Here is a 25,567-nt window from a genome sequence, read left to right as displayed (position 1 = left end):
AATTGGGGGAGCAGTGGAGAGGGGGACACAGTGAATCGCAGTCCAGGGACAAAGATGAAGAAGGAACGCCCGGCGAAACGGAGTGGCGAAAGACCGACTTTGCAATTCGACTGAGTGAGTTCCACTCGGCCAGCTCTAGCTATCGCGTCGCTCCAGGTTTAAATAATCTTAACCGTAGCCAATTTTTATTACGTAAGCAATATTACGCCAGGTCTTAGCCTCTTCGCGTGGGCACGGCGGTATGCATGTTTGACTTCTAGAGCGACCGCAGATGAGGCCGCGCACTTCAAGCCGGCGGGTGGTCGTGGCGGTAGGCATGGCGCGCAACAGATGGAGCGTAGTTGCCATAGCAACAAGACCGGCTGCAGATGCCCCCCCCCCCTCAAGCCGTCGTGTGGTCGCGGCGGTAGGCACACCGCGCTGCAGCTGTCGTCGCTAGCGAGTGGGGGCGCTGTTGCGCTGCACTCTCGCCAGATGTGAGGGAGAAGAATTGGTATAAAGCGCGTTCGCTTGCTTGCTGGATTCATTCGATATGCTACCCGATAAACAGAAAGAGAAGCTACGCCGAATTGCAGCAGCCAGGAAGCTACAGCGGGCCCAAGAGAACAATGAAGAGCGTGAACAGCGGCTTGCTAAACGGCGAGCTCAGGACGCTGCTAGACGGGCGCGATGTGCTTGCGCAACCTGCCGGGTTTAACCAAACCTAAACGTCACCTAATTTTTTCGTTTGGCGTCGTCTTCCGCTCTGTTGCTATGGTTCGCAACCATCTTGCCCAGCTTTCTGCTCTATTAGGCTCTTCTCTTCAGTTGCAATTATTTCTCTTTCGCTCCCTGCATCCCCCTACCCACGTGTAGGGTAGAAAACCGGGCACTGCCAAGCTAACCTCCCTGCCTTGCCTACATTCTCTCTCTCCTGGCATGAATCCAAGTGACAGGATTAGAAGAGTGCCCGGAAGCACACTGAAGGAAACCGAAAAAAGAAACTGGGGAAACAAAATTGCTGGCGTGCGAGGAGGTCGAGTCACAGCGCGTAATTATGTCAACGCAACACTTCTGAACAGGCAGCCATTGCTGAAATGAAGAAAAGGAAGCCGAAAACATGCGAGGGAAAACTTGTGGTGTAGTGCATGCGGTGCTGAAGATCGTTCAGTCCTTCGGCAGCGCAAACTTTTTTTTTGCTTTGCGCAGTCAAGCTTCATAAGGAACCGCACATGAAGGTCTCTGCAAAACTGCTCTCGCTTAAAAAACAACAACAAAAAACTCGCTATGTTTTTTTTATTAATAGCGCCATATTACCCACCTTTCCTCTCTAACTATTGCCGGTGCCTTCGAAGCGTTTCGTACTGAATGCCAGAAATATATTCAGTGCCATGTGATGTCTTCGTCGCAGAACTGTTACCGAAAATAACCTCACACTAACTATGCGAGCCGTTTAGAAGAAAAAAAAACTAACAGGAGCCAGGGCCCAACATAGAGCGAATTGGTTTCAGAGAACGTCTTCCGCACCGCTTCTTTTTTCTAAACTGCAAGGAGCGCAATATTCATTTAGCGAAATTGCGCCGCATGGTTTTGATGGGATCCTATCGGCGGGTGTGGTTGCTTTACGAGCTTCAATAGGGTTCGGCAGATGATCAACGGGCCATAGCGAAGCAAGCGCTCTTTTTCACGGGGCCTTTGCGCTGGGCTTGATTCAAGTTTTTTTCTCCTCCTCCTCTTCCTAAATAAGGTGTGATTTCATTTCATGGTACAGTTCTTCCAAAATGTCTTCCATAGCTTTCCTTGGTCATCATTGCTGTCGCTCTCATTCATGAATGAACCATTGTGCCGGTATGAAGAATCAGTGTGCCGCGGCGAGAGGAAGCAAAACACAAAGCAACATCATACGTACTTCCTTGTTACAGTAGAGTGAAAAATTATCGATATTTCAAACTCCTGTACATGTGTTGGTGGCGTAAGTTATTGCTTCCTAGTAAATGCTCTCCGGCAGTGAAGCCTTAGCTGTACATGACTCGAGTCGTAGATACCATGAAAGAAGTTTTGGAGTCGTCGCGTTTGCTTCCGTGTCAAATTTGACTTCCCTTCATGGCACCAATATAAGATTGTGCGCCTCTTGTTAGCTGGTGTAGACAGCACGAAGATATCAATAAACCTTCCAGAGGCCCCCGTAAATAAGCACCTTTCTTAGCCGCTGCTTCGGTCTAATGGCAATTCTGAAGAATAGTGCTGCCATTGTCTTTAGTCACAGAGAATGACTTTCCGCCCAAACAGAATTTATTCAAAGGGTTGTGTTAACGTGCTCTAGCTCTTCAAAAATTCGGACGAGACACTGAAGCTCCGTCTTAAGGGTATGACGCGAGAGGGTGATTGGATTAATGCATATACGGAACTAGTGAGTCTCTGAACCTGATGCTGCTCATGCTACGTACGGTGAAACGGACGCGCGGAGTGGCAAACCACGTAGAAGCGTTGATGGGCGCCCAGGCGAAACGCGCGGGACTCAAGCTGCAATCGTAGTTCGTCGGCACATCGTTCTCGACAAACGCGATGCCACGAACGCCAGCATAGCTTCCGCTCCGAACGAGCGGGCAGCAAGCCGCAAGCTTCGTATTGAACGAGCCTTGGATGTGCGCTGCGTTGTTTACAGCTCACCGTGTGGTTCCTGCGTCCCCGCACGGCCCCACTGCGCCGGAACGAGACGAGTGGGAGACGTTATCTGCTAGGGAGTGGCGTACATGGCGAGGAGGAGGACGAGGGAGTGGTTTTAGTGGGCGCCGTCTGATGGCGCTACGGGCGCGCGAAGCGAAGAGGAAAAGTAGCGGAAACGTACTTTGCTACTCGCTTAGCTGCGACTTCTGTAACTTCCATGCTCATAATTACTAATATACACCACAGTACATGTCTCTAAAGCACCCTTTTACGACAACCCCGTATTCACTAGACGCGCCTTTGTTCATTCCGAATCATCGAGCTGGCGTGGAGGAGTGCTTAGCGAGTTCATCTCGCACTCCGGAGGCTCTGATTGGATTCCCCAATTTGGCCAATTTCCTACTCGGTTTTATTTATTAATGCATCTTCGATTTTTCGCTCACGGCCAACGCCGCCGACGATGACACCGGCTCTTCTGCTACACGGGGCCCTTAACGCTATTGCGTTAATAATAAAAATTAGACCCCGGGTGGCATGTATTCCTCGCATACTGAAATACAATCCTCCTTTCTTGAAGCTCAGTCCCGTCATGAATTAAAGGGTAATAAGTTTGCTAAGCGTTACAGATAATGAAGTAAACTCCTCATTAGTGGGTGCTTTTTTTTTCATCTTCTAATTGCATCTTTTTCCATCTTATGTCTCGTATTTTATAAAAAAGAAGGCAGGACACTTTGTGGCTACCTCCTGCAAGACATAAACGCATCTTCTTGAAACAGGAAGGTTTTGTTGTGGTTATAACCGGCATCACTTCGAATCTATCTACCACCACTTGTGCGCTTAGTAAAACTTAGTTTGCCTCAAAGATGATTGTGCTGTGAGAAAGCCTGACCTAAACGAAATGATTTAAGGACTTTTTTTCTAGGCACCTCTATGACCCACAAATACAAGCTTAACGTCTATAAATATTCTTGATTTAACAGGCTGTCCTAAGCACAGTTCCTCTACACTACTAGACCAAGAAGATTGAGCAATGGCGAGGCTCTAGTGAAACCGTGCATATACTAGCAAGTAAGCTGCACAACACTTAACAACTTAAAATAAAGAATAAAATGCACCATTTAAAAGCCGTTCAGCAAGAATAATGAACAAACAACGGTTAAAATATGTAGAGTCTGGAAGTTGCAAGCTGTTTCTTACGAAAAGAAATTTTAACGCTCAAAGTTTCAAATTTTTTTCTGTATCGCTCTTGAAATTGCATAAGTATGGAAGTACATGCGAGTATGGAATCAGTTTTAGCCCGAACACAATTAAACAAATAATATTATGCCGTGTCCGAGTGGTTTCCTCCAGAGATCGTTCGATGGCAGCTTGAAATGCTGGCATTGTTCTTCACTTGTAAATTCTAATTTGAGCTGAATTATCAGCTCAAGAAAACTTCAGTTTTATCATTAGTTTCGCTGTGGTGTCTAACAGGATCTAGCGATAAGTGGAGCTAAAAACATTCTATGATCTGAAGGTGATGATCTGTTCAGTATTGGTTAAAATAGCTAATGGAGTGAATATTGCAACCGCGCAAAACGACGAGGGACGAAGAGAGGAAAGCACAGAAAAGCTCGTCGTTTTGCGCGGTTGCAATATGCACTCCACTGTCAACCACCAAGTAGCCCGCCTTCGCTTGTTAAAATAGCTGTAGGCTGTCATAAATGGGTGAGTTTATAGCGAAACATATGTCGAAAAAATACGGTTTCGTTCAGATGCAAGATCAAAGTTTCGTAGTTCAATATGCTCAATAGAACTGTAGAGCACACAACAAGAACAAATATGAACGAGTTCCTTTTTTTACATCTAGATATTTTCGGGATTCGCAGAACATCCACAATTTAAGCATCGCGATGCTTCTTTAACTACGTGTATTGAACTCCGGGTCATCAGCATCCCAGTAAGATGCAGCGGATGTCGAAAGCACTCGTATTCACCATTCTCGTCCGTAAATCCCCGGGGTTCTTAGGAATCAGTGGGATGAATTGATTGCTCAAAGTTAGCGAAACGATATGAGTGCACAATTTCTTCAGTAAACGAGCAATAGCGCCTCCCCGAGCTAGCTCTAGAATAATTTCTTTCACAATGTGTTCATAGGAGGATTGATAAGCTACATGTGTTGTGTCCTTTGAAAACAATACAGACTCAAGAGCAAGAGTTTAAAGAAAACACTGGTTAATGCAGGAAAACCAACCATTCGCGGCACATCCTGCCCTTCTTCACGACTGGGGCTGATCCCACAGATTCTTTTTCAATATGCAGACCTTTAGACATATCTTATTTGGGCGCACACTCAGTTTGCAAGCTCAAGTTTGGTTAACTGAATTGTTCCATCTCCTTCGACACATGCTTGCGGTGTTGCTAGACCCCGTTTAGAAGCGGAATTCATCAATTCGGTGCAAGAAGGCTGTTTAGAGGAAGCTCGCGACACGCGAGTTTACTATGTACTTCCAAAGAGAGCTAGGCACATCTAATTTTGCGATAGGGGGCCGAGAAGGTTCAAAAGTGGGAGGGTAAGATGTACTCTGTGAGAAAGCCTCCCTTTTATTCCAGCAAAATGAAAGCAATAGGCCCATGTCAAGTTCGACAGAAGAGTTCATTACAATGGATTTGTTACTGAGATGGCGTTCAGCTTGTCAGGTTATTCTATGCTGGAAGCTGAAAAGGTCTAAGTGATACAGGGCCTTGAAAGTATTCGGGAAGGACTCATTTCTCTAATGTATTGAAAATGAAATCATTGGCTTGAGAGCCATGAATAACGTTTAGTGCAGTAGTAAAGCTCTTTCTTTGCTTCCTGAAGGACCTGTGTTCCTTCATAAGTAGGATGGTGAAAACCGCGTCGCTACGCACCATATTACGAGCGTTCGAAAAGGGGTGAGCCGGAGCGAGAAGTTTTTAAAAAGAAAGCAAGTCGACTGGCGTGCATTACAAAAGTAAAAAAAAAGCACTCTTCAGGACTTGACCTCATAGTGCTAGGGCCACCAACACGTATGAACGCACATTGAAGCATAGTGACAGAAGCCAACAGCCACAGAAACCAAGGGGCACAGGGGATTTTTTTTTAATTAATTTTATTTATTTTGTGGTGTTGATCAATTTAGAATATTACTGGATATGTTATCGCTTAAAGACAATTGATTAGAAAAGCAGAAGAAAAAACAACCACATGCCGCCGGTGAGATCCGAACCCACGACCTCCGAATTACGCGTCCGGTGCTCTACCTCTGAGCTACGGCGACGGCTGTCAATTCTTCTGCTTTCGGGGGTATTTATGTTTAGAAGTAACCTAACCTTGAGAGTGTTCATCAGCGCCACCCACGTTCATAAGCGGCGGACGTAGAACGTCCTGAGTTACCGCAGGTGTGACGTAGAACGTCATCGAACGGAGAGGGTGGAAGTTGCGTGAGAACCCTCTTATGCTTCCTATGGCGTCAAGGCTGCCAGAATCGAGGCCCTCGCTAAGCAATTAAGCAAACAAGGGAAGGGTAATGAGGGGCTCGTTATAAATATGACAGAAGCCAACAGCCACAGAAACCAAGGGGCGCAGGGGATTTTTTAAAATTAATTTTATTTATTTTGTGGTGTTGATCAATTTAGAATATTACTGAATATGTTATCGCTTAAAGACAATTGATAAGAAAAGCAGAAGAAAAAACAACCACATGCCGCCGGTGAGATCCGAACCCACGACCTCCGAATTACGCGTCCGGTGCTCTACCTCTGAGCAACGTGTGCAACGAAATTTTCTTGTGCGCTTGCGAGATTTCATGGTTTTCTCTATACATGACAATTTGCAGTACAAGACTATAGTTAGAAACCCAGTAACAAGTCTTTCAATCAAAATTTTTAACCAAAATTATGATATCATAGGCATTTGAGCATGGTCAAAGACCTATTCCTTGCTCGGGACTCTAAACGACACATATGCCAAATCACACAGCTGTGCCTTCCATCAGCTGGCATGCATCAGCTTGAAAGTACTCCTATTAATGTTGGTCAAATGGCTGCGCTTGGGTGGATGTCAATGAGTAATTACTTTCTTACTACTCCTATTAACCCACCGGTCAAATGCGCTAGTAGGGGTGTGCACATGAATGGTGATTCAGCCTACCTGGAACATACTTTCTTTCACTAATTTGTACTCGTGCGCTGTTATGCTATTTGTGGGGCGATAATTCAGCTTTCCACAATAAATATTGCATTGGTGCCCTTATGAACTCTGATGTGAGTGAGAAAAATTTTTTGTAAGCTTCGACTTGGTTCATAAATATTTCAGCGTTTTTAAGTACTCAGCACACAAGTTCATTCGCCCTAAAATAAAGCCCCAACTAAAATAAAACCCAGTTCTCAACAAAGCCCCAGTTAAACTTTTCCTAACGCGTATTGAAAGAAATACTCTTCACTCTATCGCAAGCTCGCTTCTACCGACCGCCCATTTTTGGAGTGTGAGATTTTGTTATTCATATTTTCTTTGCTTTTCCTGAATGACCGTTATTTCACTCTACCCTTTCCTGTCTTTCCATTGTGAAGCAAGGCGCTACACCTTCGCACACAAAAGGACAGGTTGAAAAGCGATGGCGCCTCTCCTTGTCTTTCTGGTTTATTGCGTGTCAATGTAGCGCCTTGTTTTACATTGTAGCAAGCAGAACCAACAAGGCCGGCAACATACCTTACTATGTTTGTTTTCTCTGATTCACTGACATGGCACGAACGTGCTCTTGTCACTGCAGCGTCTTTGGCTTTTGTTGCCTTTCTTATTTTGCAATCCTCCTTCTTCTGAGCGCGGATCAATGGTTTTCTCACCCGAGTGCTCTTTACTTTGGGGATTTGTCCGCCGCTATCGCTTTTGTGTGCGTTGAAAACCCTCGGCGCTTCAAGGGTTACTTCTAAGAAGGCGCACATTTTCCAGTGTTCTAGTGATCCCTCTTAGCCAGATCAGAGCCGCCCTTATAGCGTTAAAGCTAAGCGTTATCAGCATAGCCTTTTTCTTTCTTTGAATTCGTTTGCATTGAGTTCAGAGGCTTTCGGACCGATCCGGGGTTCTTAGCGCTTGGAGAAGCAAGTGCCGGACGGTCTTTCTTATATCCTCTCGTAAACAAAAGCAGCAGAAAACGACACAACAAGACTTAAAGAGGCTGCCGTGTTGTGCCCTTAAAGGGCGTCGCCATGGGGGGCGCAAAGACTGCCTTTGTGTTGAGCCTCGGCTTCCGTTCGATATACCGATAGCGGCATCATAACTAGAACGAAAAAAAAATAACAGAACAGACAGCTGAAAAGGAAAGCGACGAGACCCACGCCTGCCATCAGCTGAAGTGTATTGCACAGTAAAGGAAAGACTCATGATTCTCATTATCGCATGCTCAAAAATAACGGCTTTTGAAACACTTTCTTTCCTAACAAGGCGTCAAGCAAACACACAAAAATTATAAGTGTCGGCAGGTGCGTTTTACCAGGTAAGCAATCTCTTTCATGTTGAGGCGTATTAACAATGTGCTGAAGCATTTTACTTCTGCTTGCGAACCGTTCCAGAACTCAACTGCAGTGGAAGGAAGTGGTAAAGCATTTTATCTCTGCTTTCTCACCAACAGTGTACCATGCCCGGCGGTGCTTATCAATTTCAAATCATCCTTTGATGTCGCGTTCCAGTTCTGTGGGGAGGTGGCTGACATCTTCCACATGGTTTAGGCGTGTTAGTCAAACCCATCTATCCCCCCAACCCCAACCCCACCAGAGAGGACTGGGAGGCGGCACTGCTCGGCTCTCAAGATCTCAAGACCCAAAAGGCCTTGGTTCAATGGACGCGGGCGGCGTAGCTTGCCAATGGGATCAAGGCCATGGGGCCTTGCCATAGCGCGCGTTGCTTGCCAATGGGGCCCCGGAATAGGGGCTCCGCCTAGTAATGCGAGGGGAAGGGGCCAATAGGGCCCTGCCCCAATCAGCTCTCTGTAATTGGTGATTTTTTTTAAAGAATTTTCGGGACCCCCCTCTGAAGGTTAAGGAACTTTTATACTTCACTAACATCAGACCAATTATGAAGTACGCCAGCGCAGTCTGAGTCCTTCGCGTCGGAGCCTATTGTGGTGTGCTGGGCGCGTTCAAAATCGTGCGGCGCAGTTTGTCATCAATAAATATTGTTTGAATTATCGAAGCAGCAGTATTAAGCAGAAGCTGAACTTGGACTCTCTGGAAGAGTGCCGTTTACGAATAAATTTAGAATTCCTTCGCCGCAAGTATTTAAAGAAAACTACTATTAACCCCGAAACTTGTTTGCTGCCGCCTCATTTTGCATCCAGAAGGTGCGACCATGACTGGAAAATACTTGAGATGAACTCCCGTACTAATGTGCTGAAATAGCCTTTCTTTCCGCACGCCATCAATGAATGGAATGAGCAGCCTCATAGTAATTTTTGAATGCCAGTCTGAGGCAAAATTTCGAGCACTGTTGTTGGAACTGTGGTGTGAACGGATGCTCAGCTGCTGTTTTTCTGATTTTCCTCTTCTTACCCTTTTCCCGAACAATTCATTCACGTGAGTGCTCTGTTGAAGCTCATTCTCATCATCTGCCATCCATTCTTAATTATACTGCGCAAAAAGTTGGCACAGGCTCTACGATTAATTGTGTATGTATCTATTACCCCCTGCAATTATGCCTTCCTGGCGCTGCAGAAATGTAAATAAAGAAATAAATTACTAAATCGTTCATAAATGTTTTTCCCCCCATCACCTCTGATTTTTGCCTACTATACTAGTTTTTCACTTGTGAGTGACCGATTGCTCTTTAGTAAGACATTATGAAGCACCGCTCACTTGTTGAGCAAAGCACAATTGGTCGCGAGCACAGCTCACACTATAGCAATCGAATTTTTCGCAGACTTGTCTTCTTAGTTTTAAGCAAGACACATTTACAGCCCCCTTATCGGCATACAAAGCCTAACATCACCCGGGAACTGCGAACAACTACAGGCTGAAGATGAAGCCGAACACAATCTCCGGAGCCACACTCGAATCTTGTGTAGAGCATTCATCCTCAAAGCGGCTTAATCGGAATACTTCATAACTAATAACCGGCTGCGGTGCTATCGGTTCGGCGGACACTCCTATTGAACGCTGCAACTGACTAGTGTCGGAGACGAAAAGGGGTACAAGATGCGGCGCCATTCGACACGCGATTTCCTCGGTCAAGGACCCCTGTACATGTGTGTGCGCGCCTGTGTGTGCGTGTGTGAGTGTGTGCGCGCGAGCCGACCAGGTGGCAGGCGCCCGAAAGCAGTCTAGGTGGCTTTGCCGAAAGGGGCTCCCGTGGCCGTCCCCCCGCGACCGTCCCTGAACCGGGCGGCAGGCTTTCCGGGAATTCTACTATCCAAGGTCGGAGAGGCGGGAGCGGCGGCGGCAGAAGAGGAAGAAAGGAGGACTCGGCTCGGCATCGAAGGGACAGTGCTTTGTGAGACGCTAAACGAACAGGTCGTGCTTCCAATCTCTCTGTAAAGTTTTCTTCTTTTACCATTCGGCCAATTAAACCAGTTGTTAAGTTTTACCGCAGTTCCTTCTTTGGGAACGAAACTAACGAACGCGTACGTAGAGCACGTATTCCCTCACGTACAATTACAACACAAAGTTTGGTGCCGAAACCCGGGAGTTCTGCTGTGGATTTTGTGAGATCATCGCTACATCGCTCCAACGCTCACGCTCAACGCATCCACTTCAGGTACGTCTCGGCAACGACGCGGACTGATGTCATCAATCCGGTAAACTAATTGGCTCAACGAACCTTACCAGAGAATGGAGCGCCTTTTAAAGAAACGAAGAGCATTGCGCTCGCAAATAACGAAGCTCATCAACAAGACGGAGGAGAGCCAAGCGTCCCTCACAAGTACAGAAGCTGTGTCGTTTCACGCTCGACTTAGCAAGCTGCAACAACAGCTAGAGCTTGTCAACGAAGAAATTGAACCATTGGTACCAGAAGAAGAGGCTGAAAACGAATACCAGCAAGTGTACGACTATCAAGATCGTGTCATATCCTGCCTTGCTGGATTGCAACTTCGAATGGACAGCGGTTCATCAACAACGCAGACTGCCGTGGATTCGGCGGGTAGTGGCATTACCATCCAAACGGCCACGCCAGCCAACTTAACGACCACGTCAGTTAAGACGAGAGTGAAGCTGCCTCGGATTGAATTAATCAAATTCACTGGGCGGCGCTCGGACTGGCAAACCTTTTGGGCAGTGTTCCAGCAGCTAGTGGACAAAAATGAAGAGTTGACTGACACAGACAGGTTTCACTACCTGCGAGCATCAGTTACAGGCGATGCAGCAGCTGCACTGGCGGGCCGTCCATCAACGTCAAGATGTTACAACGACGCCATCCAACTCCTGTGGAAACGGTTCGGCAACGAGGAACTAATTGTTCAAGAACATCTGAAGAAGCTGATTGATTTGAAGCCGGTGGGTTTTTCGGAAGATGTCCGTGGCCTTCGCCGTCTCTACGATACCCTGGCGGCGCACATCAGAGGCCTCGAAACGCTCGGACGGAAGTTGGACTCCTACAGTGCAATGCTGCTTCCGATCGTACAACGAGCAATGCCACGGGACATCTTACTGGACTTCAGCCGAAGGTGCATTGCCGACACCGACAGCCTTGCCAGCGAGCAACGAGGCTCCGTCTCCGAAACTTCGTCACACCCTACCGACGACAACGAAAAAGGTACCGTCTGCTCATTTTCGAAGTTATTCTCCTTTTTGAGAGTAGAGGTGGAAAGTAGAGAGAACTTGGCTGCATTGCAAGGCATGGACGAGGAACAAAAACCTAGAGAAGGCATGAAAGAAAGTCACAAGCCGCATGGAAAAACGCATTACAAGCATGTCCGATCCGCAGCGATGCTGCATCAGAGCGCAACGCCACTGAACTGCTTCTTCTGTGATTCCAACGAGCACCAAACGCAGAACTGTAACGCCTCAAAAACGCTAGCAGAGAAGAAACGACTTCTGCGTTCGTCCGGCCGTTGCTTCAGGTGCACGAAAACTGGGCACCAGTCACGAGCATGCCGCGTAAACGTGCAGTTCAACAAATGCCGCAAGAAGCATGCCAGCACGATGTGCGACCCGACGTACTCTAGTAGCAGGCCACCCGAAGCGAGCCGAACTGTGACGAGTGCACAAATCAGCCTCGAAGCGACAGCCACGGGAGATTGCTCCACTCACAAAGGAACTGTTTTGCTGCAGACCGCGACTGCGTTGTGTAGTGGAGAAGCTTCCAGCGCTCAGGTGCGAGTTTTGTTCGACGGAGGCAGTCAGCGCTCTTACATCACCGCTGACACCTCGCAGAAACTGGAATGCACGCTTCTCGGGCATGAAAGGTTGACCGTCGGTGTGTTCGGAGGCCACCAAGAGGAACGCGAGTACCGAAGAGTCCGAGTTATGCTAACCACAAAGCGCGGATGCGAACGCGAACTCGAAATGCTCGAAACGGAAGTGATTTGTGACCAACCGATTCCCTCGCCATCGGGAAATGTACTGCAGAAATTAAGCTCCCTTGGGTACGAGGCAGCGGACGTCTCAATTGACGACGGTTCGAAAAATGTTGAGCTGCTCATCGGATCTGATCACATATGGGATTTAACGACAGGCAGATCCGTCAAACTGGGAAAACGACTAAGGGCGGTGGAAACATCAGCTGGATGGACCGTTCAAGGGCTTATTGAGGACGGTGCCGAGCAGACAAACTCTCTCCAAACCGTGGCACTGCGAACCTCAGTAATTGGTAGAGAAGCAACAGATTTTCCTCACTCCGAGATCCAGCTGCAGCGAGACCTTTATGTAGATGACCTGCTAACGGGTGCAGATGACGAAGAGGAGGCCGTGAAGCTTTACACCGAAGCCAACGCAATCTTCCACGCCGCCTCGATGAAGCTGCACAAGTGGTCATCGAATAACGAGAGGTTGCGCCAGCTATTCGGGCAAGACTCTAACGAAACCCAGCCCCTGGGATTTATGTCTGGCGTACTCAAGGTACTAGGGCTGACATGGGACCCCATTCTAGATCGCCTGACCTTTGCGCCGTGCGTTGCGGGCAACACTGCTACACCAGACACCAAACGATCCATGCTACAAACTACGGCACGGATTTATGACCCGCTGGGATGGCTGTCACCCTTCATCGTGCGGGCCAAGATCACGTTTCAGAATCTGTTGCGACAAAACGTGGATTGGGAAGATCCCCTACCAAGAGATATAGCCGAAAAATGGATCGCATGGTACGGTGAATTGAAACACCCTCCTGAGATACAGGTGCCACGGCACTATGGAGCGGACGTCGGCGGGCAGGCACCAAAGAGGGATCTACGCATCCTTGCAGATGCCAGTCCAACGGCTTACGGGGTGGTCGGACACCTTACCATCTCATCAGAAGATGGCCTAACTTCAACTGTAGTATTGAGCAAATCGAGGGCGGCCCCTCTGAAAGAACTCACTCTCGAGGGAATGTCATTTCACGTGGCTTCCCCTGCATTAATGGACATTCAGCGCTACAGCTCCTTCACAACACAGATCAGAGTCACAGCTTGGGTGCTTTGATTCGTCTCAAGGGTGAGACGACGCAACGACGAAGTCGGAGCTCTTACCGCAGAAGAACTGTTTCAAGCTGAAATATTTTGGATCCACAACGAGCAGGGGGAGAGCTTTCACAAAGAGTTGAAAAGCATTCAGAACCAGCAGGCTGTACATTCTGGAACTTTCCGGCTAGCAAATGACTTCGTCATTTCGGGGGGGGGAGTGTATCGGAGACGAAAAGGGGTACAAGATGTGGCGCCATTCGACACCCGATTTCCTCGGTCAAGGACCCCTGTACATGTGTGTGCGCGCCTGTGTGTGCGTGTGTGAGTGTGTGCGCGCGAGCCGACCAGGCGGCAGGCGCCCGAAAGCAGTCTAGGTGGCTTTGCCGAAAGGGGCTCCCGTGGCCGTCCCCCCGCGACCGTCCCTGAACCGGGCGGCAGGCTTTCCGGGAATTCTACTATCCAAGGTCGGAGAGGCGGGAGCGGCGGCGGCAGAAGAGGAAGAAAGGAGGACTCGGCTCGGCATCGAAGGGACAGTGCTTTGTGAGACGCTAAACGAACAGGTCGTGCTTCCAATCTCTCTGTAAAGGTTTCTTCTTTTACCATTCGGCCAATTAAACCAGTTAAGTTTTACCGGAGTTCCTTCTTTGGGAACGAAACTAACGAACGCGTACGTAGAGCACATATTCCCTCACGTACAATTACAAGAACTAGATCGACCGCTGCTCCGTCTTAGAGGAAACATGAAACCGTGCAGCTACCATTTTCTATAGTATGCTCAGTAAGGAGAAAATGCTATGAATGTAACGAACAAGGACGGCAGAGAGACTGACAACAAAGGCGTTGACACGCGCTAGTCAGCGTGTGTTTTGTCGTTCTCTTTGTCGTCCTTGTTCGTTGCGCTGCTTGGCCTTTTCGGAATCAGTCAGCCAACTCTTTCAAATTACCACTGAAACAAGTTCGGGGGAGCGGTTGGGTACCTTTCATTAGCCGCATGGAGGGCGGCTGGCGCTGGCGGCTCGGATATTTAATTATTTTTGCAGTGTCGTTCTTCGCAGCTAGCTCCTCAGTGTTGCCCCGTCGGCGTCTGGAGTGAGGGATAGTAGGAAAAGGAAAAGGGTAGAGAAAGATAGATTGCTGGGAATGGTTAGGTAGAGTGGAGAGGGAGTACGACTTGTCAAGCTGTGATTGTTGGATTGCATGATTGGATCTGCAGAGCGAAGCGACACCGGCTTGCTCCGCGAACTTCGCAACGAGCCAGGACACTGCTGTGGTCTGCTACGGCCCTGTATACAGTGGAGCCCATTTATAACGAACCTGACGATCAAGCGAATTGTCTCCATTGCATCCGATGTTCGTAATAAGTGGACTTTTCGTTTTAAAGCCTGAAAAATGAAGCCCAACAAAACTGGCGTTTCTTTGTAAGCACAGCTTGTTTTTCGCGTAGGCTTCTTCAACGGAGACCGTGTCACGGCCTTTTCTAAGTTCTGCAGAGGGGTCTCACGCATCTTTCTCGCAGATACATAGCAACAAGCTGCTTCAAGAGCACGATTTAACTAACTTCAGTGAAAGCGTTGAAGGCAATCGGTGGCTTGTCGGCCTCATCGTCATCAGATTCTTGGCAGTAGGGGAGTGCTCATACTTCGCGTACAATGACTTTTTCAGTGTACCGATTCGCAATGCCTGGGTCACGATCCCGACCTCATTGAGTCCTCCTAGTGGAAATAATGTCTGGCCATGTGTGCATCAACAACGCGGTGTTGGAAATCTGCAAGTGTCATATCACGCAGATATTGAACAGTGTCTTCAATCGTTTATTGGTACATTAACAATGCTTTACGGAAGGAATTCCCGAAGCATTCTGCTCGTATTCACATCCACATGGCGTTAATGATGTACACAGCAACGAACAACAATATCTGAACCGAAACGTCGTCACCTGTTCTGTCATTCGCCATAAGAATACACTCTATGTAGTGCCGATGCTAGAATATTTTGAGCGCGTGAATGAGGCCACGTCCGACGGCTGGATGTTGCACTTTTCATTTGCTGGCTAGAGTCAGAGAAGGTAACACGGGATCTGTCGCAAAGTTGTCAAGGACTAGCAGCAGCTCCTACTTTTTTCGCTATATTGTGTACAACGCAACGAGACGCTTGATCAAAAAAGGTGCATCGCCCTTATGAAACGTGTGCTAGGCTGCAAGATTTTCGGATAAAAAACGTGACTCATTGTGTAGGCATTCGTGTTCGGCCTGTAGTGTATGAAAACGCACCTCCCAAAGCATCACAGTTTGCTAGATTTGCCTTTGACAAAGGTCGGCCGTCGGCCGCAGCCGTTCATTCTTGCGCACCGAAGCACGTTAACGCGAAAGTTTGCGACAGCACAGGTATAGCCTTGCAAATCATTTTATATGGCCCTATTTGGTTAAACGGTGCCGTTTTGCAGACACTGTCTCACCTTTCTAATGGCACGCTTAATTCCCAAGTTCTTACCGGAGGGCTCGTGTCACAGCGGTGTTTGGAGGCGATCTTCAAACTCCGTGCTTACCGGAGGGGCGGGATTTTCGACTGCGGGACCGAATTTACTCCGCCTCTCCATTCATTATAACGGAGTTACGCCGCCACGGTTGTCCGCTGCAACTAAAATGTAATCCCATTTCCCTAATTCATAATATGACAGTAGCACCGCCTTCGCATTTACTAAGCAAGCGTTCATTACAACTGCGGCCGTCATGAAGGTTCTTTAATGTATGTGACAAGAAAGCCGGCAAGTCTGTACGGAAGTGGCATGATGCACAAGGCGACGTCAGTTGAAGTGCATGGGCTCGAGGAATCGAGCGAAACCTGGTAGTTTAGGTCAGGATAATATACATATTGTCACGGACTGGAAGACTAAAAAGTGGACAGTGGTGCGACACGGAACACTCGCGCTCGCCATCGGTCATGTAGTCGTGCCTTCATCGGCTTGCCGTCACGTAATAGTTGGTGTAGAGGGGGTATCCGGCGGAATCATGGCGTGTTTCTGGTCAGCACCGCCCGGCTGTGCCCCAGCCCACCTGGGCAAAACCGACCTTTCCACTCGCCCCGGCCCCGTTCTCGGCGCCGACCACAAGACGCAGGAAGTGATCATATCGACCAGACCCTACGCCACCCGAACGATCCTAGACACGTGCGCATACAGCCCCCCTGTCCATGCCGTTTGGCCCGATCGCGAACTTTATGATGGGCGTTGACGATGTGAAGCACGTCATGCCGATGGGCGTGAAGGTATTACTGTCTGGAGAATGGAAGAAGGTTAAGAGGTTGCCTACCCAGTAGATGCGAAGACGATCCGGTGAGCCCACAAAGCGTGCGGGACACAGGTCTGCTGGAGACGACGGCTGAGGCACGTAAACGCACCACAGGGCATGAGTTCGAGGGTAGTCTTCTAACGAGTAGGCGGCTTCTCAGGTCGGTGTGGTGATATGAAATGGACGCGGTGTCGTTGTCAGTTCGTCGTGTCTTCTTACTGGCCAGGCGGGGGACACGGCTGAGTTAAACAGTGAGGTCGGTTCTGGTCTGGCGGGCTGGGGCACAGCCCGGCGGTGCAGACCAGGAACACACGGCCGACGACTACGGGAGACTCCAGACGCCGTACCTTCAGTACTAGGATGTAGACGATTCCCCGGCACCTCACATCAAATGTTGTGTGAAGGCAAGCCGATGAAACTACGTCATGAGAGACGGCGAATGCATGATATGGCTGCGGGCCTAGAGCGAGTGCTCCTGCCAATTTCTTCTTCTGGTCCGTGACAGTATAATCTTACTGTGTTTCGTACAGACAATTAAGTTCGGTTTGATTCCATGCACTTTTCAGAGCATTGGGCTTCCCCTACAGATACCACAGCGCATCTCTGTCTTGTTACACTAGGTAGCACGCATGGTTCTTCTGCTTGTAAACATGTGTTTTTCTTAATCAACTTAGAATGTCGGCTGTTTGATTCCTTGTGCTGAATGTTCAGAGGCAATCTTAAACAGATGCGAATGAAATGAACAAAACGGGGTACAAAAATCGAAAACGCGAAGAAAAAAAAACAGAACAAAGGAACGCCATCAAAATAGGCTACTAATCTTTTGCACCTTTTGCACATTGCGCTTCCACTCTCAGAAAAAAAAAAAACTCGTCGCCGCGAACAGCGGCGCCGAAAGCGCTGAAGCAGAACAGCCTGCGTGAAGCGTGTGAAGCGTTCGGTCCGGAACGTTCCAATGTGGAGCACTGGAGTCCCTGTGGAAATATAGCAGAGTTGCGTCGCTCTGCGGCAACGATTCCCGCTCTCTGCTTGCACGGTGGACAGTGCACACGTAAACCTAGAGCAATTACGGTAATGGTCGCTGTGGTCCCGGCGCTGCGACACACTGATTTCCATTCAGAGCCGTGGGCACAGACAGCGAGCTGCTAGTGTAGAAGCCTGAGGTGCCTAGTGGATCTGCTTCCTCTACAAATCACTTGACTCTGAGCTACCTGGCTCGCAATGCGCAATTAGTTTTTCTTTGAAGACACCGCATACTGGCTTTGCGGCACGCTGTAGTTAAAGGTTACATATTTGGTTTGTGCGGCTTGCTTTATTTTTAATGAAGGCTCTGCTTTTAGGATGTTATACTTCATCGTTATTTGAAGCATTGCAGTCTTTGTGGCAACAAGCGAATAGTGTAGAGTAAGTTGTAGTCATTATTTTATTACCCTTCGCCTCCAAACGTGTCACTTCTTCACAAACAGAGAGAAAGATGGAAGGATGGACAGATAGACAGAAGATAGACAGAAAGAGAGACAGACAGACCGAAACAGGTATACAGGCAGGCAGACCGGCAGACCGGCAGACCGACGGAGAAAATGAGGTAAGGAAAGACGGACGGATAGAGAAACAGATAGAAGGAAGGGATGATAGACAGGCAGACAGACGAAATGACAGGTGTACAGACAAGCAGACAGACAGACGGAAGGAGAGACGGTTGGGCAGACGGACAAAAAGGCAGACAGACAAAAGGATGAACGGACGGACGGACGGACGGACAGACAGACAGACAGACAGACAGAAAGACAGACAGACAGACAGACGGACGGACGGACGGACGGACGGACGGACGGACGGACGGACGGACGGACGGACGGACAGACAGACAGACAGACAGACAGACAGACAGACAGACAGACAGAAGTGTGGATGGATAGACAAACAGACCGACCGACCGGTGGACAGGCAGGCAGGTAGATAGGCAGACCGAAGGACAGGCAGACGGAAGGACGGGCGGATATATAGACAAAGAGACAGACGTGAGGACGGACGGATAGACATAGAGACCAACAGACAGGCAGACGAAATGAGGAAAGGATAGCCATACAGGCAAAGAGAAAGACAGACGGACGGACGGACGGACGGACGGACGGACGGACGGACGGAAGGACGAACGGACGGATAGACAGACAGACTTACGGGCAGGCAGACAGAACAAAAACCGCCTCTTTCCTTGTTTGTGTGGGTATCTGCCACCGAGCGACTCGAGGAGCTAATTATTTCATTGGCCCCGAATTTCTCTTTGGAGACAATGGCTAGCGATACTCCATATTTCCTGCCAGCGTTCTCCGTTTACCTTCATATCCATCACACGTGGGAGCGCTCCTGAAAGGTTGAAACGTGCGAAAGCACGTTGAAGTAATTAGTGAAGCATTGCCGCTCTTTTGCACCTTGATGAGAATTGGCTCTTGAAGTACAATTTTCTTTCTCTCACTGTTTATTCATTCGTGCAATAACGCGTTGCAATCAACTATCAGAGGGTCACGCCTTGTGAGTACGCTGGAGTTGAGACCTTTCTCCGATGAGAAATGAATATCACCTGTCGACCGATGCATCACCAAGCTGCGTTACGCTAGGCACAGACACTAAAGACGGAGAAGGCACTTAGTGTGGAAGCAAGAAATTTAGAAGGCAACAGGATAGAACAGTGCTACCATAACAGTTTAAGAGGAACTTCTCAAAATCTGGAGACTAATCCTCACGCTCTGTTTCTAAGGTTTTAAGGTTCTAAGGTTTATGGAGGTTTAATGTCCCAAGGCGACTCAGGCTATGAGGGACGCCTTAGTCAAGGGCCCCGAAAATTTGACCGCCTGGGGTTCTTTAACGTGCACTGAAATTGCGCAGTACACGGGCCTCTAGAATTTCGCCTCCATCAAAATTCGACCACACCGGCCGGGATAGAACCCGCGTCTTTCGGGTCAGCAGCCAAGCACCATAACCACTGTGCCACCGCGGCGGCTGCAAAGCTTTGCTTCTAAGGGGCAATTTTTAGGTGTTACAATAAAGCCGTGGTTATTTAGAAAAATTCTAATAATTGCTTTGAAAGTACGAAAGTGCGCAAGAAACTTTTGCTTAACTTTATGGTTACAGTCTCCTCTTTAAAACCGCTGACAGCGTTTTTGTGGTTCCGCTATTACCGAAACCGGTGTTTACCGAACCTGTTTACGTTAAAGCTCATTTCCTTCGTAAGCAAATGTATTATTAATTTATTCGCCTGGCTGAGAAGTCAGGAAAATATGCTGAATTGGCATTATAGTCGGAGTTTTGCGGTGAATTCTAATCTTACGGTGATCTGCTACACCGCTTCTTCTCTTAACGTGTACTTAACGTGACCTTATGTTTTGTTACAATTGCTCCAAATGTCTTCTTTTCTTGGCACCTGCACTCCCAGCTTCTTAGCGCCTGGAACGCGCTATATAGAAACTAAACACGTCAGAATCGCGCATTCGTAGACACAAAAATATTTCGCTTAATCACGAACGTGTGCTTCCTGCATGTAATAAATAAGGGTTTAATTTCGCAATAAAAGTTCACAATTTATCAAGCGGAGTGTAAGGGATCGTTAGTGCACGCGGGGTCATCGGAACGCGGCTGGGGGCGCTCTAAGCGAAGCGTCCTTTCCAGGAACGCGGCCGCTCGCTAACGCGCCGGCAAGTACGGGTGTCCCCCCACCCCGCGGAACCGATTCGCGCACGTGCTGGCACGAATGTGTATTTGTGTTTGTTTTTATGTTTATTTAGTGGTAGAGAGGGTGGTTTTACCTTGTTGAAGCCGGAGGGCTGGTCATGCCCTTGAAGAACCAATCATGTTGAGAGCACAACATGATTGGAAGCTACAGATGTGGGCCGGGCCTTTAGGGCTTTAAAACCGGGCCCCGGAGCTGGAAGCGGGGTTCTGCGCTAAGGTGAGATGCTATGCATCTTCGGCTATGCCGAGTAGGGGCCTCCCCTAGTATTAGCCAGTTCCAGCTTTTTGTTGTTTGGTTGTTTGTCCTTTTGCCGTTGTATCTAACTTGTATATTTTGTAAATATTTGTATATAAATCTTCAGTTATTCCCTTTTTATCCCTGCGTCTCAACTCATCGTGAGACCGTCTCTGGCGGGGCACCTCTGGTGCAAAGAAGAAGAACCTGATCTTTACTCGGAGAATGATGCTATAGTCGGATGACGCTTTAAGATTGCTTGTGCATGATAATTGTTTATTGTGGAGAATAATATGCTCTCAGTCTGAAGCAGAAAAATAGCCCCTTGGTAAACAGGTACTCTTCAACTCTTTTACTATTTGATTTAATTATGTAAAACTAGAATAGTTCATTTTTGTCTCAATGCGGCATAAACGCAAGCCGCTACTTTTCACGCTGAAGGTGAATTTCTCTGGCAGTTATTAGTAGTGTGCGCTAAGTATTCGAAGTAACTGAAAGCATTCCTGGAATTTGGAGAAGCAACAAGCAAAAAGAACATTAGCATTTATATCCACAGCTAAAATGCTACTCTTGCCGGTTCTAACGAACGCATTTATTGCCGTTTTAGTAAGCTACAAGCTAATATGTGTAGTACTGCAGAAGTAATTCTCAAAAGCCTCATTGAAAGACTGGCTTTAACGAATTTTTTCAGTCATACGTCATATTCACTCAGCGCCAGGCCAATTAATTTGATGAATGGCATCTTAAAGTGGGTGACCTGGACATGCGGAAGTTTATATTCTTTGATATATTTAGTGTTTTGACAGTTTCGTTTTTGTTATTCCTACTCATTGCCCTAGCCGCGCCAGACTCAATTAGGCCGAGAAAGCTCGAAAACTATCTCTTTCTTTCATGCTTCTTTAAAGCTATGCGAACGTTACAAATGAGAAAATGACAGTGATCAATGGATGCCTGAGCTGAAAATTAATTCGGAAGCCCTCAATGCTAAATAATTTTTTTCACCAAGTAGGAACTTCGCAAAACTATTGAAGCAGTCGTCTAAGACTGCTAAATATAAATGATTATTCTTGTTGAAATGTATGCGTTGAATTACCGCAAATTTTTATAATGGTATGCAGACGAGCCTAAAAGACCAAACCCAGCTTCTCACATTTCGCCGAGATTCGCAGCATGGTTCTTGTTGTCGCACTTAGTGCGGCTATAGAAGTTAGCACCTCTATCGCCCTCTGGACAGCCGATGCGACGACTGGGTGAAAAAGAATCTTTATGGCTGTAGTCCGAATAGCAAAATTAGGCACCCGAGATCCTACATGCTTGCTCGTTGACGTCTTCTAGCCCATTTAGCTTACATTTATCGCAGTTAAGATAATGAAAGGTCTTGTTGAAGATTTGCGGGGTCGCAGCGGAGCACCGGAGCAGGATGACCAGCGTGGCAGGCTTCTAGTTCCGAACAGCCCGTGCCGGGCGTGCGCTGCGAGCACGCACTGTCCATCTTTATTTTCCTCTATCACGGGCTGGTAACGCCGATCTCAGCGCCTGCGCTTTATAGCGTCGCCGGGCGCTATAGTCTTTTGAGGATTCTCCAAATAAAACAGACTGAGCGTACGCTATGCTGTGTAAGTCGGAACGCTCATTAAAAGCGAGCATAACTGTATACTTCTTTTTAGAGCGATAGTACTAAAGATGCAAAATTCGATCTGCGTGTTGGTGCGATCATTGACATTGACTGACCTTTATAAACCGTTTAGCTGCAGTCTTGAGTTAAACGTCAGACGCCCAACCATAACTGACCGTGCCCATAATAATGGCGACCACCAAATCTGGTCCTGGTGATTTCCGAAATTTAGCGCGGGGCACCCTCGAATTAGACTGCGGCCGATTTAAATAAAAACCGAAATCCAGCCATAACTAAGCGTGCCATAAAAAACGGCGACCTCCAAATTTGACCGATGTGTGCCAGAATCAATGTTCAACCATAACTGACAGTGCCCAACACGACGCCGACTTCCAAATTTGGCCTCGGTCATTTGGAAAGATTGGACGGCAACCCTCGAATTTGTCTGCGACCGATTTGGACCAAAACCGAAATCCAACCCCAACTTAGCAAGCCTCAAATATCGGCTACCTCCAAATTTGGCCCTTGCCGCTCCCGAAATTTGACCTTGACCGATTTGGACCAAATTCGATGTTCAATCATAATCTAGCGTGCCCGACACCATGACGACCTCCAAATTCAGCCCAGGCCAATGCCAAAATCCACCATGTCGATTTGGGAAGGCTTTTGCACTAGAATATGCTTAACAAAGTTAAAAAACCTATGGTGTGCCATGTCTACGAAAGGTACACGAAGGTGTCTCATGTCCAATACGGCGGCTGGTACTTTCATCCTTGCTGTATGACCCTCGACCTTTGGCCTTTACATTTCACCTTAAATGGGTTTCGTCAAAGTGGCGCTAGTGTCCAGGTCACGTGACGTGACGTCCACGTATGGCGCGTATATAAATGTTCCGTAGCTGCTTTATTAGTCATGCAAGAAGAAGAGTTGGGACCGTCTGCCTCTCCATCCCAGAGCGGTCGCTCGATCTTTGAATATAACCGTGGTTAAATCGTGCCCTACTTTTTTCCGTACAATTTTACAACTTCTTCAAAAAAACTTCTTCTTCAACATTCACTTGAAAAACTTCAACTTCTTCAAAAAAGAGACCGAGAGGCGTTTCGAAATGTTTGGCGCCGTGTTATGACCATGCGTCCCACCCGATGAGAATGAAGGTGTCCCCAGCCACTAGGTGTTGTCTTCATGCGTGGGGTAATAGCCTGATCGCGGGGAATAGTTCCAGGCGGTCTGCAGTAGCTATGCGGGAGTGGTGGCGAAATGTGTCCCACAAACCGCATTCTCTCCAATACTCGCACGACGCTGAAGACCGCATAGTACGACGACGACCGCAGTAGAGTATCTAGACCTTGCGGCGGCAGATCAGGCTGATTATTACTTTGCAGTCAGCACCTCTTTGGAGTACGCGATGTTGGTTCACCCGTTCTTTTCGTCCAAGATATTATATCCGCGCATTGAGCAATCCACAATACCAATCAGGGAATCTCATGTCTGTATCATTTCTTTTTGAAATACGCAATTTATTGCGCTTAAGAAAATACGCAAAACACGGAACACAACAAAGAGCGAAAATTTGGGGCTTTTCATTTCAAACAACATTCACAGATATGCCGCAGTTCCTGTAAACATGCTCTTAACTTGTAGTCAGAAGCTATTTCTGAACACAGTTCGTCCTATATGGCCGAAGTAGAGAGGGAGGACTAATCTGCCTCGCGGGCTTTTCACAAAAGCGGCGTTGAATATTCAACAACCCCACCGCCTGTTTTACCTGAAGGTGCGGGAAAGAAAATGATGGCGCTGTATATTCCTCACATATCGTGTGTTTACCTCTAAACAGGGCCCTGAATTTTCATGTTTTTTTAAGATCCGTTGTTTAAATTTAAATTTGACTGGTTTTGGAACAAACGTTAGGTAAAGCATCGAGGTGATCCTGTATTTCGTGTGTGCGAGAGATCACACAGAACCTATATGTCAAACTTTTCGCATTAAAAGCTCATTGTCAGCAGTGGAAGTGCCCCTAGCTAAGAGCTGCCCCAAAATCCTGATAACGCTCATATCGCTGTTTAGCTTTCCGATATATTTGTGGAGAGGTTACTCTTCTTAACAAACTTTGGAGGCTCTCGAAACATTCTGAACTCATGTAAGGGAACGATAGAAAGGCGAATCAAAGTGAAGGTAAAACGCGTCAACGGCTAGGTGCTAACTGCGGCACAACTCCGATATGGAATATGGCTGCTGTTGTACCGGATGCGTATCAATTATGTTTGCTATGTGTAATAATGGCGACCCGACGTTTTGAGAACCCGAGAGCCGCCCACCCCCGACACCCCTTCGTCGCCTACCTTCCGTGAACATCGGCACGCCTGTTCGTGGTCGGTCCAAATAATTCCCGTCACCGCGGGCCTGAGCGCTGTCTGAGGTTTCATGAATATCAGTGTAAATCTTGTGCTCACAGAGTGTGGTCGTACTTTGAGTTCACGAGGCTTATTCACGGCGGAGCTGCTCGAATGTAACCCCGCTCACGCCTACAGGAATTTACTTTTCATAGCACTTTTTTGATAGGGGCAAAAAACACGTTAAGCCCAATAACATTTCTTCGTATGTAATGCTTATTCCTTATGAACTAACTCCTACTTCTTCTTCTGGCCCGCGGCGATAGCTCAGTGGTTACGGCGCTCGGCTGCTGGCCCGAAAGACGCGGGTTCGATCCCGGCCGCGGCGGCTGAATTTCGATGGAATCGAAATTCTAGAGGCCCGTGTACTGTGTGATGTCAGTGTACGTTGACGAACCCCAGGTGATCGAAACTTCCGGAGCCCTCCACTAAAGCGTTCCTCATAGCCTGAGGCGCTTTGGGACGTTAAACCCCAATAAATGAACTTCTACTTGACAGGATACGTTGTGCTTAACATGAGCATTGTTTTTATGCATACACCAACGATCGCTCTGTTCGGTGTGCGTAGGTATGTTTTCCTTCGGTCTTGAAAACAAAACGCGTTTCCTCGGGCTATTTGGGCAGTAAGCAATGCTCCGAGTCGTCTCATCAAACTTCCATGACCGCTTCCAAGAAACTGGTGCTGTAAATTACATATCTCATTTACTTTCGTTTTTGTTGAAGCGGCATCCCTCGTTCACCAAAATCCCGATAGCCCGCATGCTTCCTGAAAAGGGATCATAAATTTTGATGAACGGATAGCGAAATGGTGCGTTATTCCTTCCTCAAAGGATTCGTATTTCTTCGGCACCGGCGGGATAAATCTTGGAGCCTGCCGAACTTTTACATTTCCCTGTTTTTGTGTACATCACTTTCTGGTGCAGATCTAAAAGAAAACCATGGAATTTTTACTGCCTTGAATGAAGTACATTCGTGTGCTACGGATGAAATATCCAACCAGTGTACTCTACGTTCCAAGCTGGTACTGAATTCAAAGGTGCACTTGACGAAACTGCCTTTGTTTCGTGCTTTTACGT

The 25,567-nt window shown here is 47.7% G+C and overlaps 1 protein-coding gene across 1 annotated transcript; it reads left to right on the top strand.

Annotated features, from left to right (window-relative positions):
- Positions 1 to 10,464: 10,464 nt before the first annotated feature.
- Positions 10,465 to 13,254, top strand: LOC149337562 (uncharacterized). Its single transcript, XM_089554457.1, has one exon. The coding sequence runs from the start codon at positions 10,465 to 10,467 to the stop codon at positions 13,252 to 13,254; it is 2,790 nt and encodes a 929-aa protein (XP_089410583.1).
- Positions 13,255 to 25,567: the final 12,313 nt, after the last annotated feature.

This window comes from Amblyomma mixtum, chromosome 7 (assembly GCF_055824585.1).
Source record: "Amblyomma mixtum isolate Tamu chromosome 7, ASM5582458v1, whole genome shotgun sequence".
Taxonomy (NCBI): Eukaryota; Metazoa; Arthropoda; class Arachnida; order Ixodida; family Ixodidae; genus Amblyomma; species Amblyomma mixtum.
The sequence above is the reverse complement of the archived record's forward strand: the minus strand, read 5'-3'. Positions and strand labels throughout refer to the sequence as shown.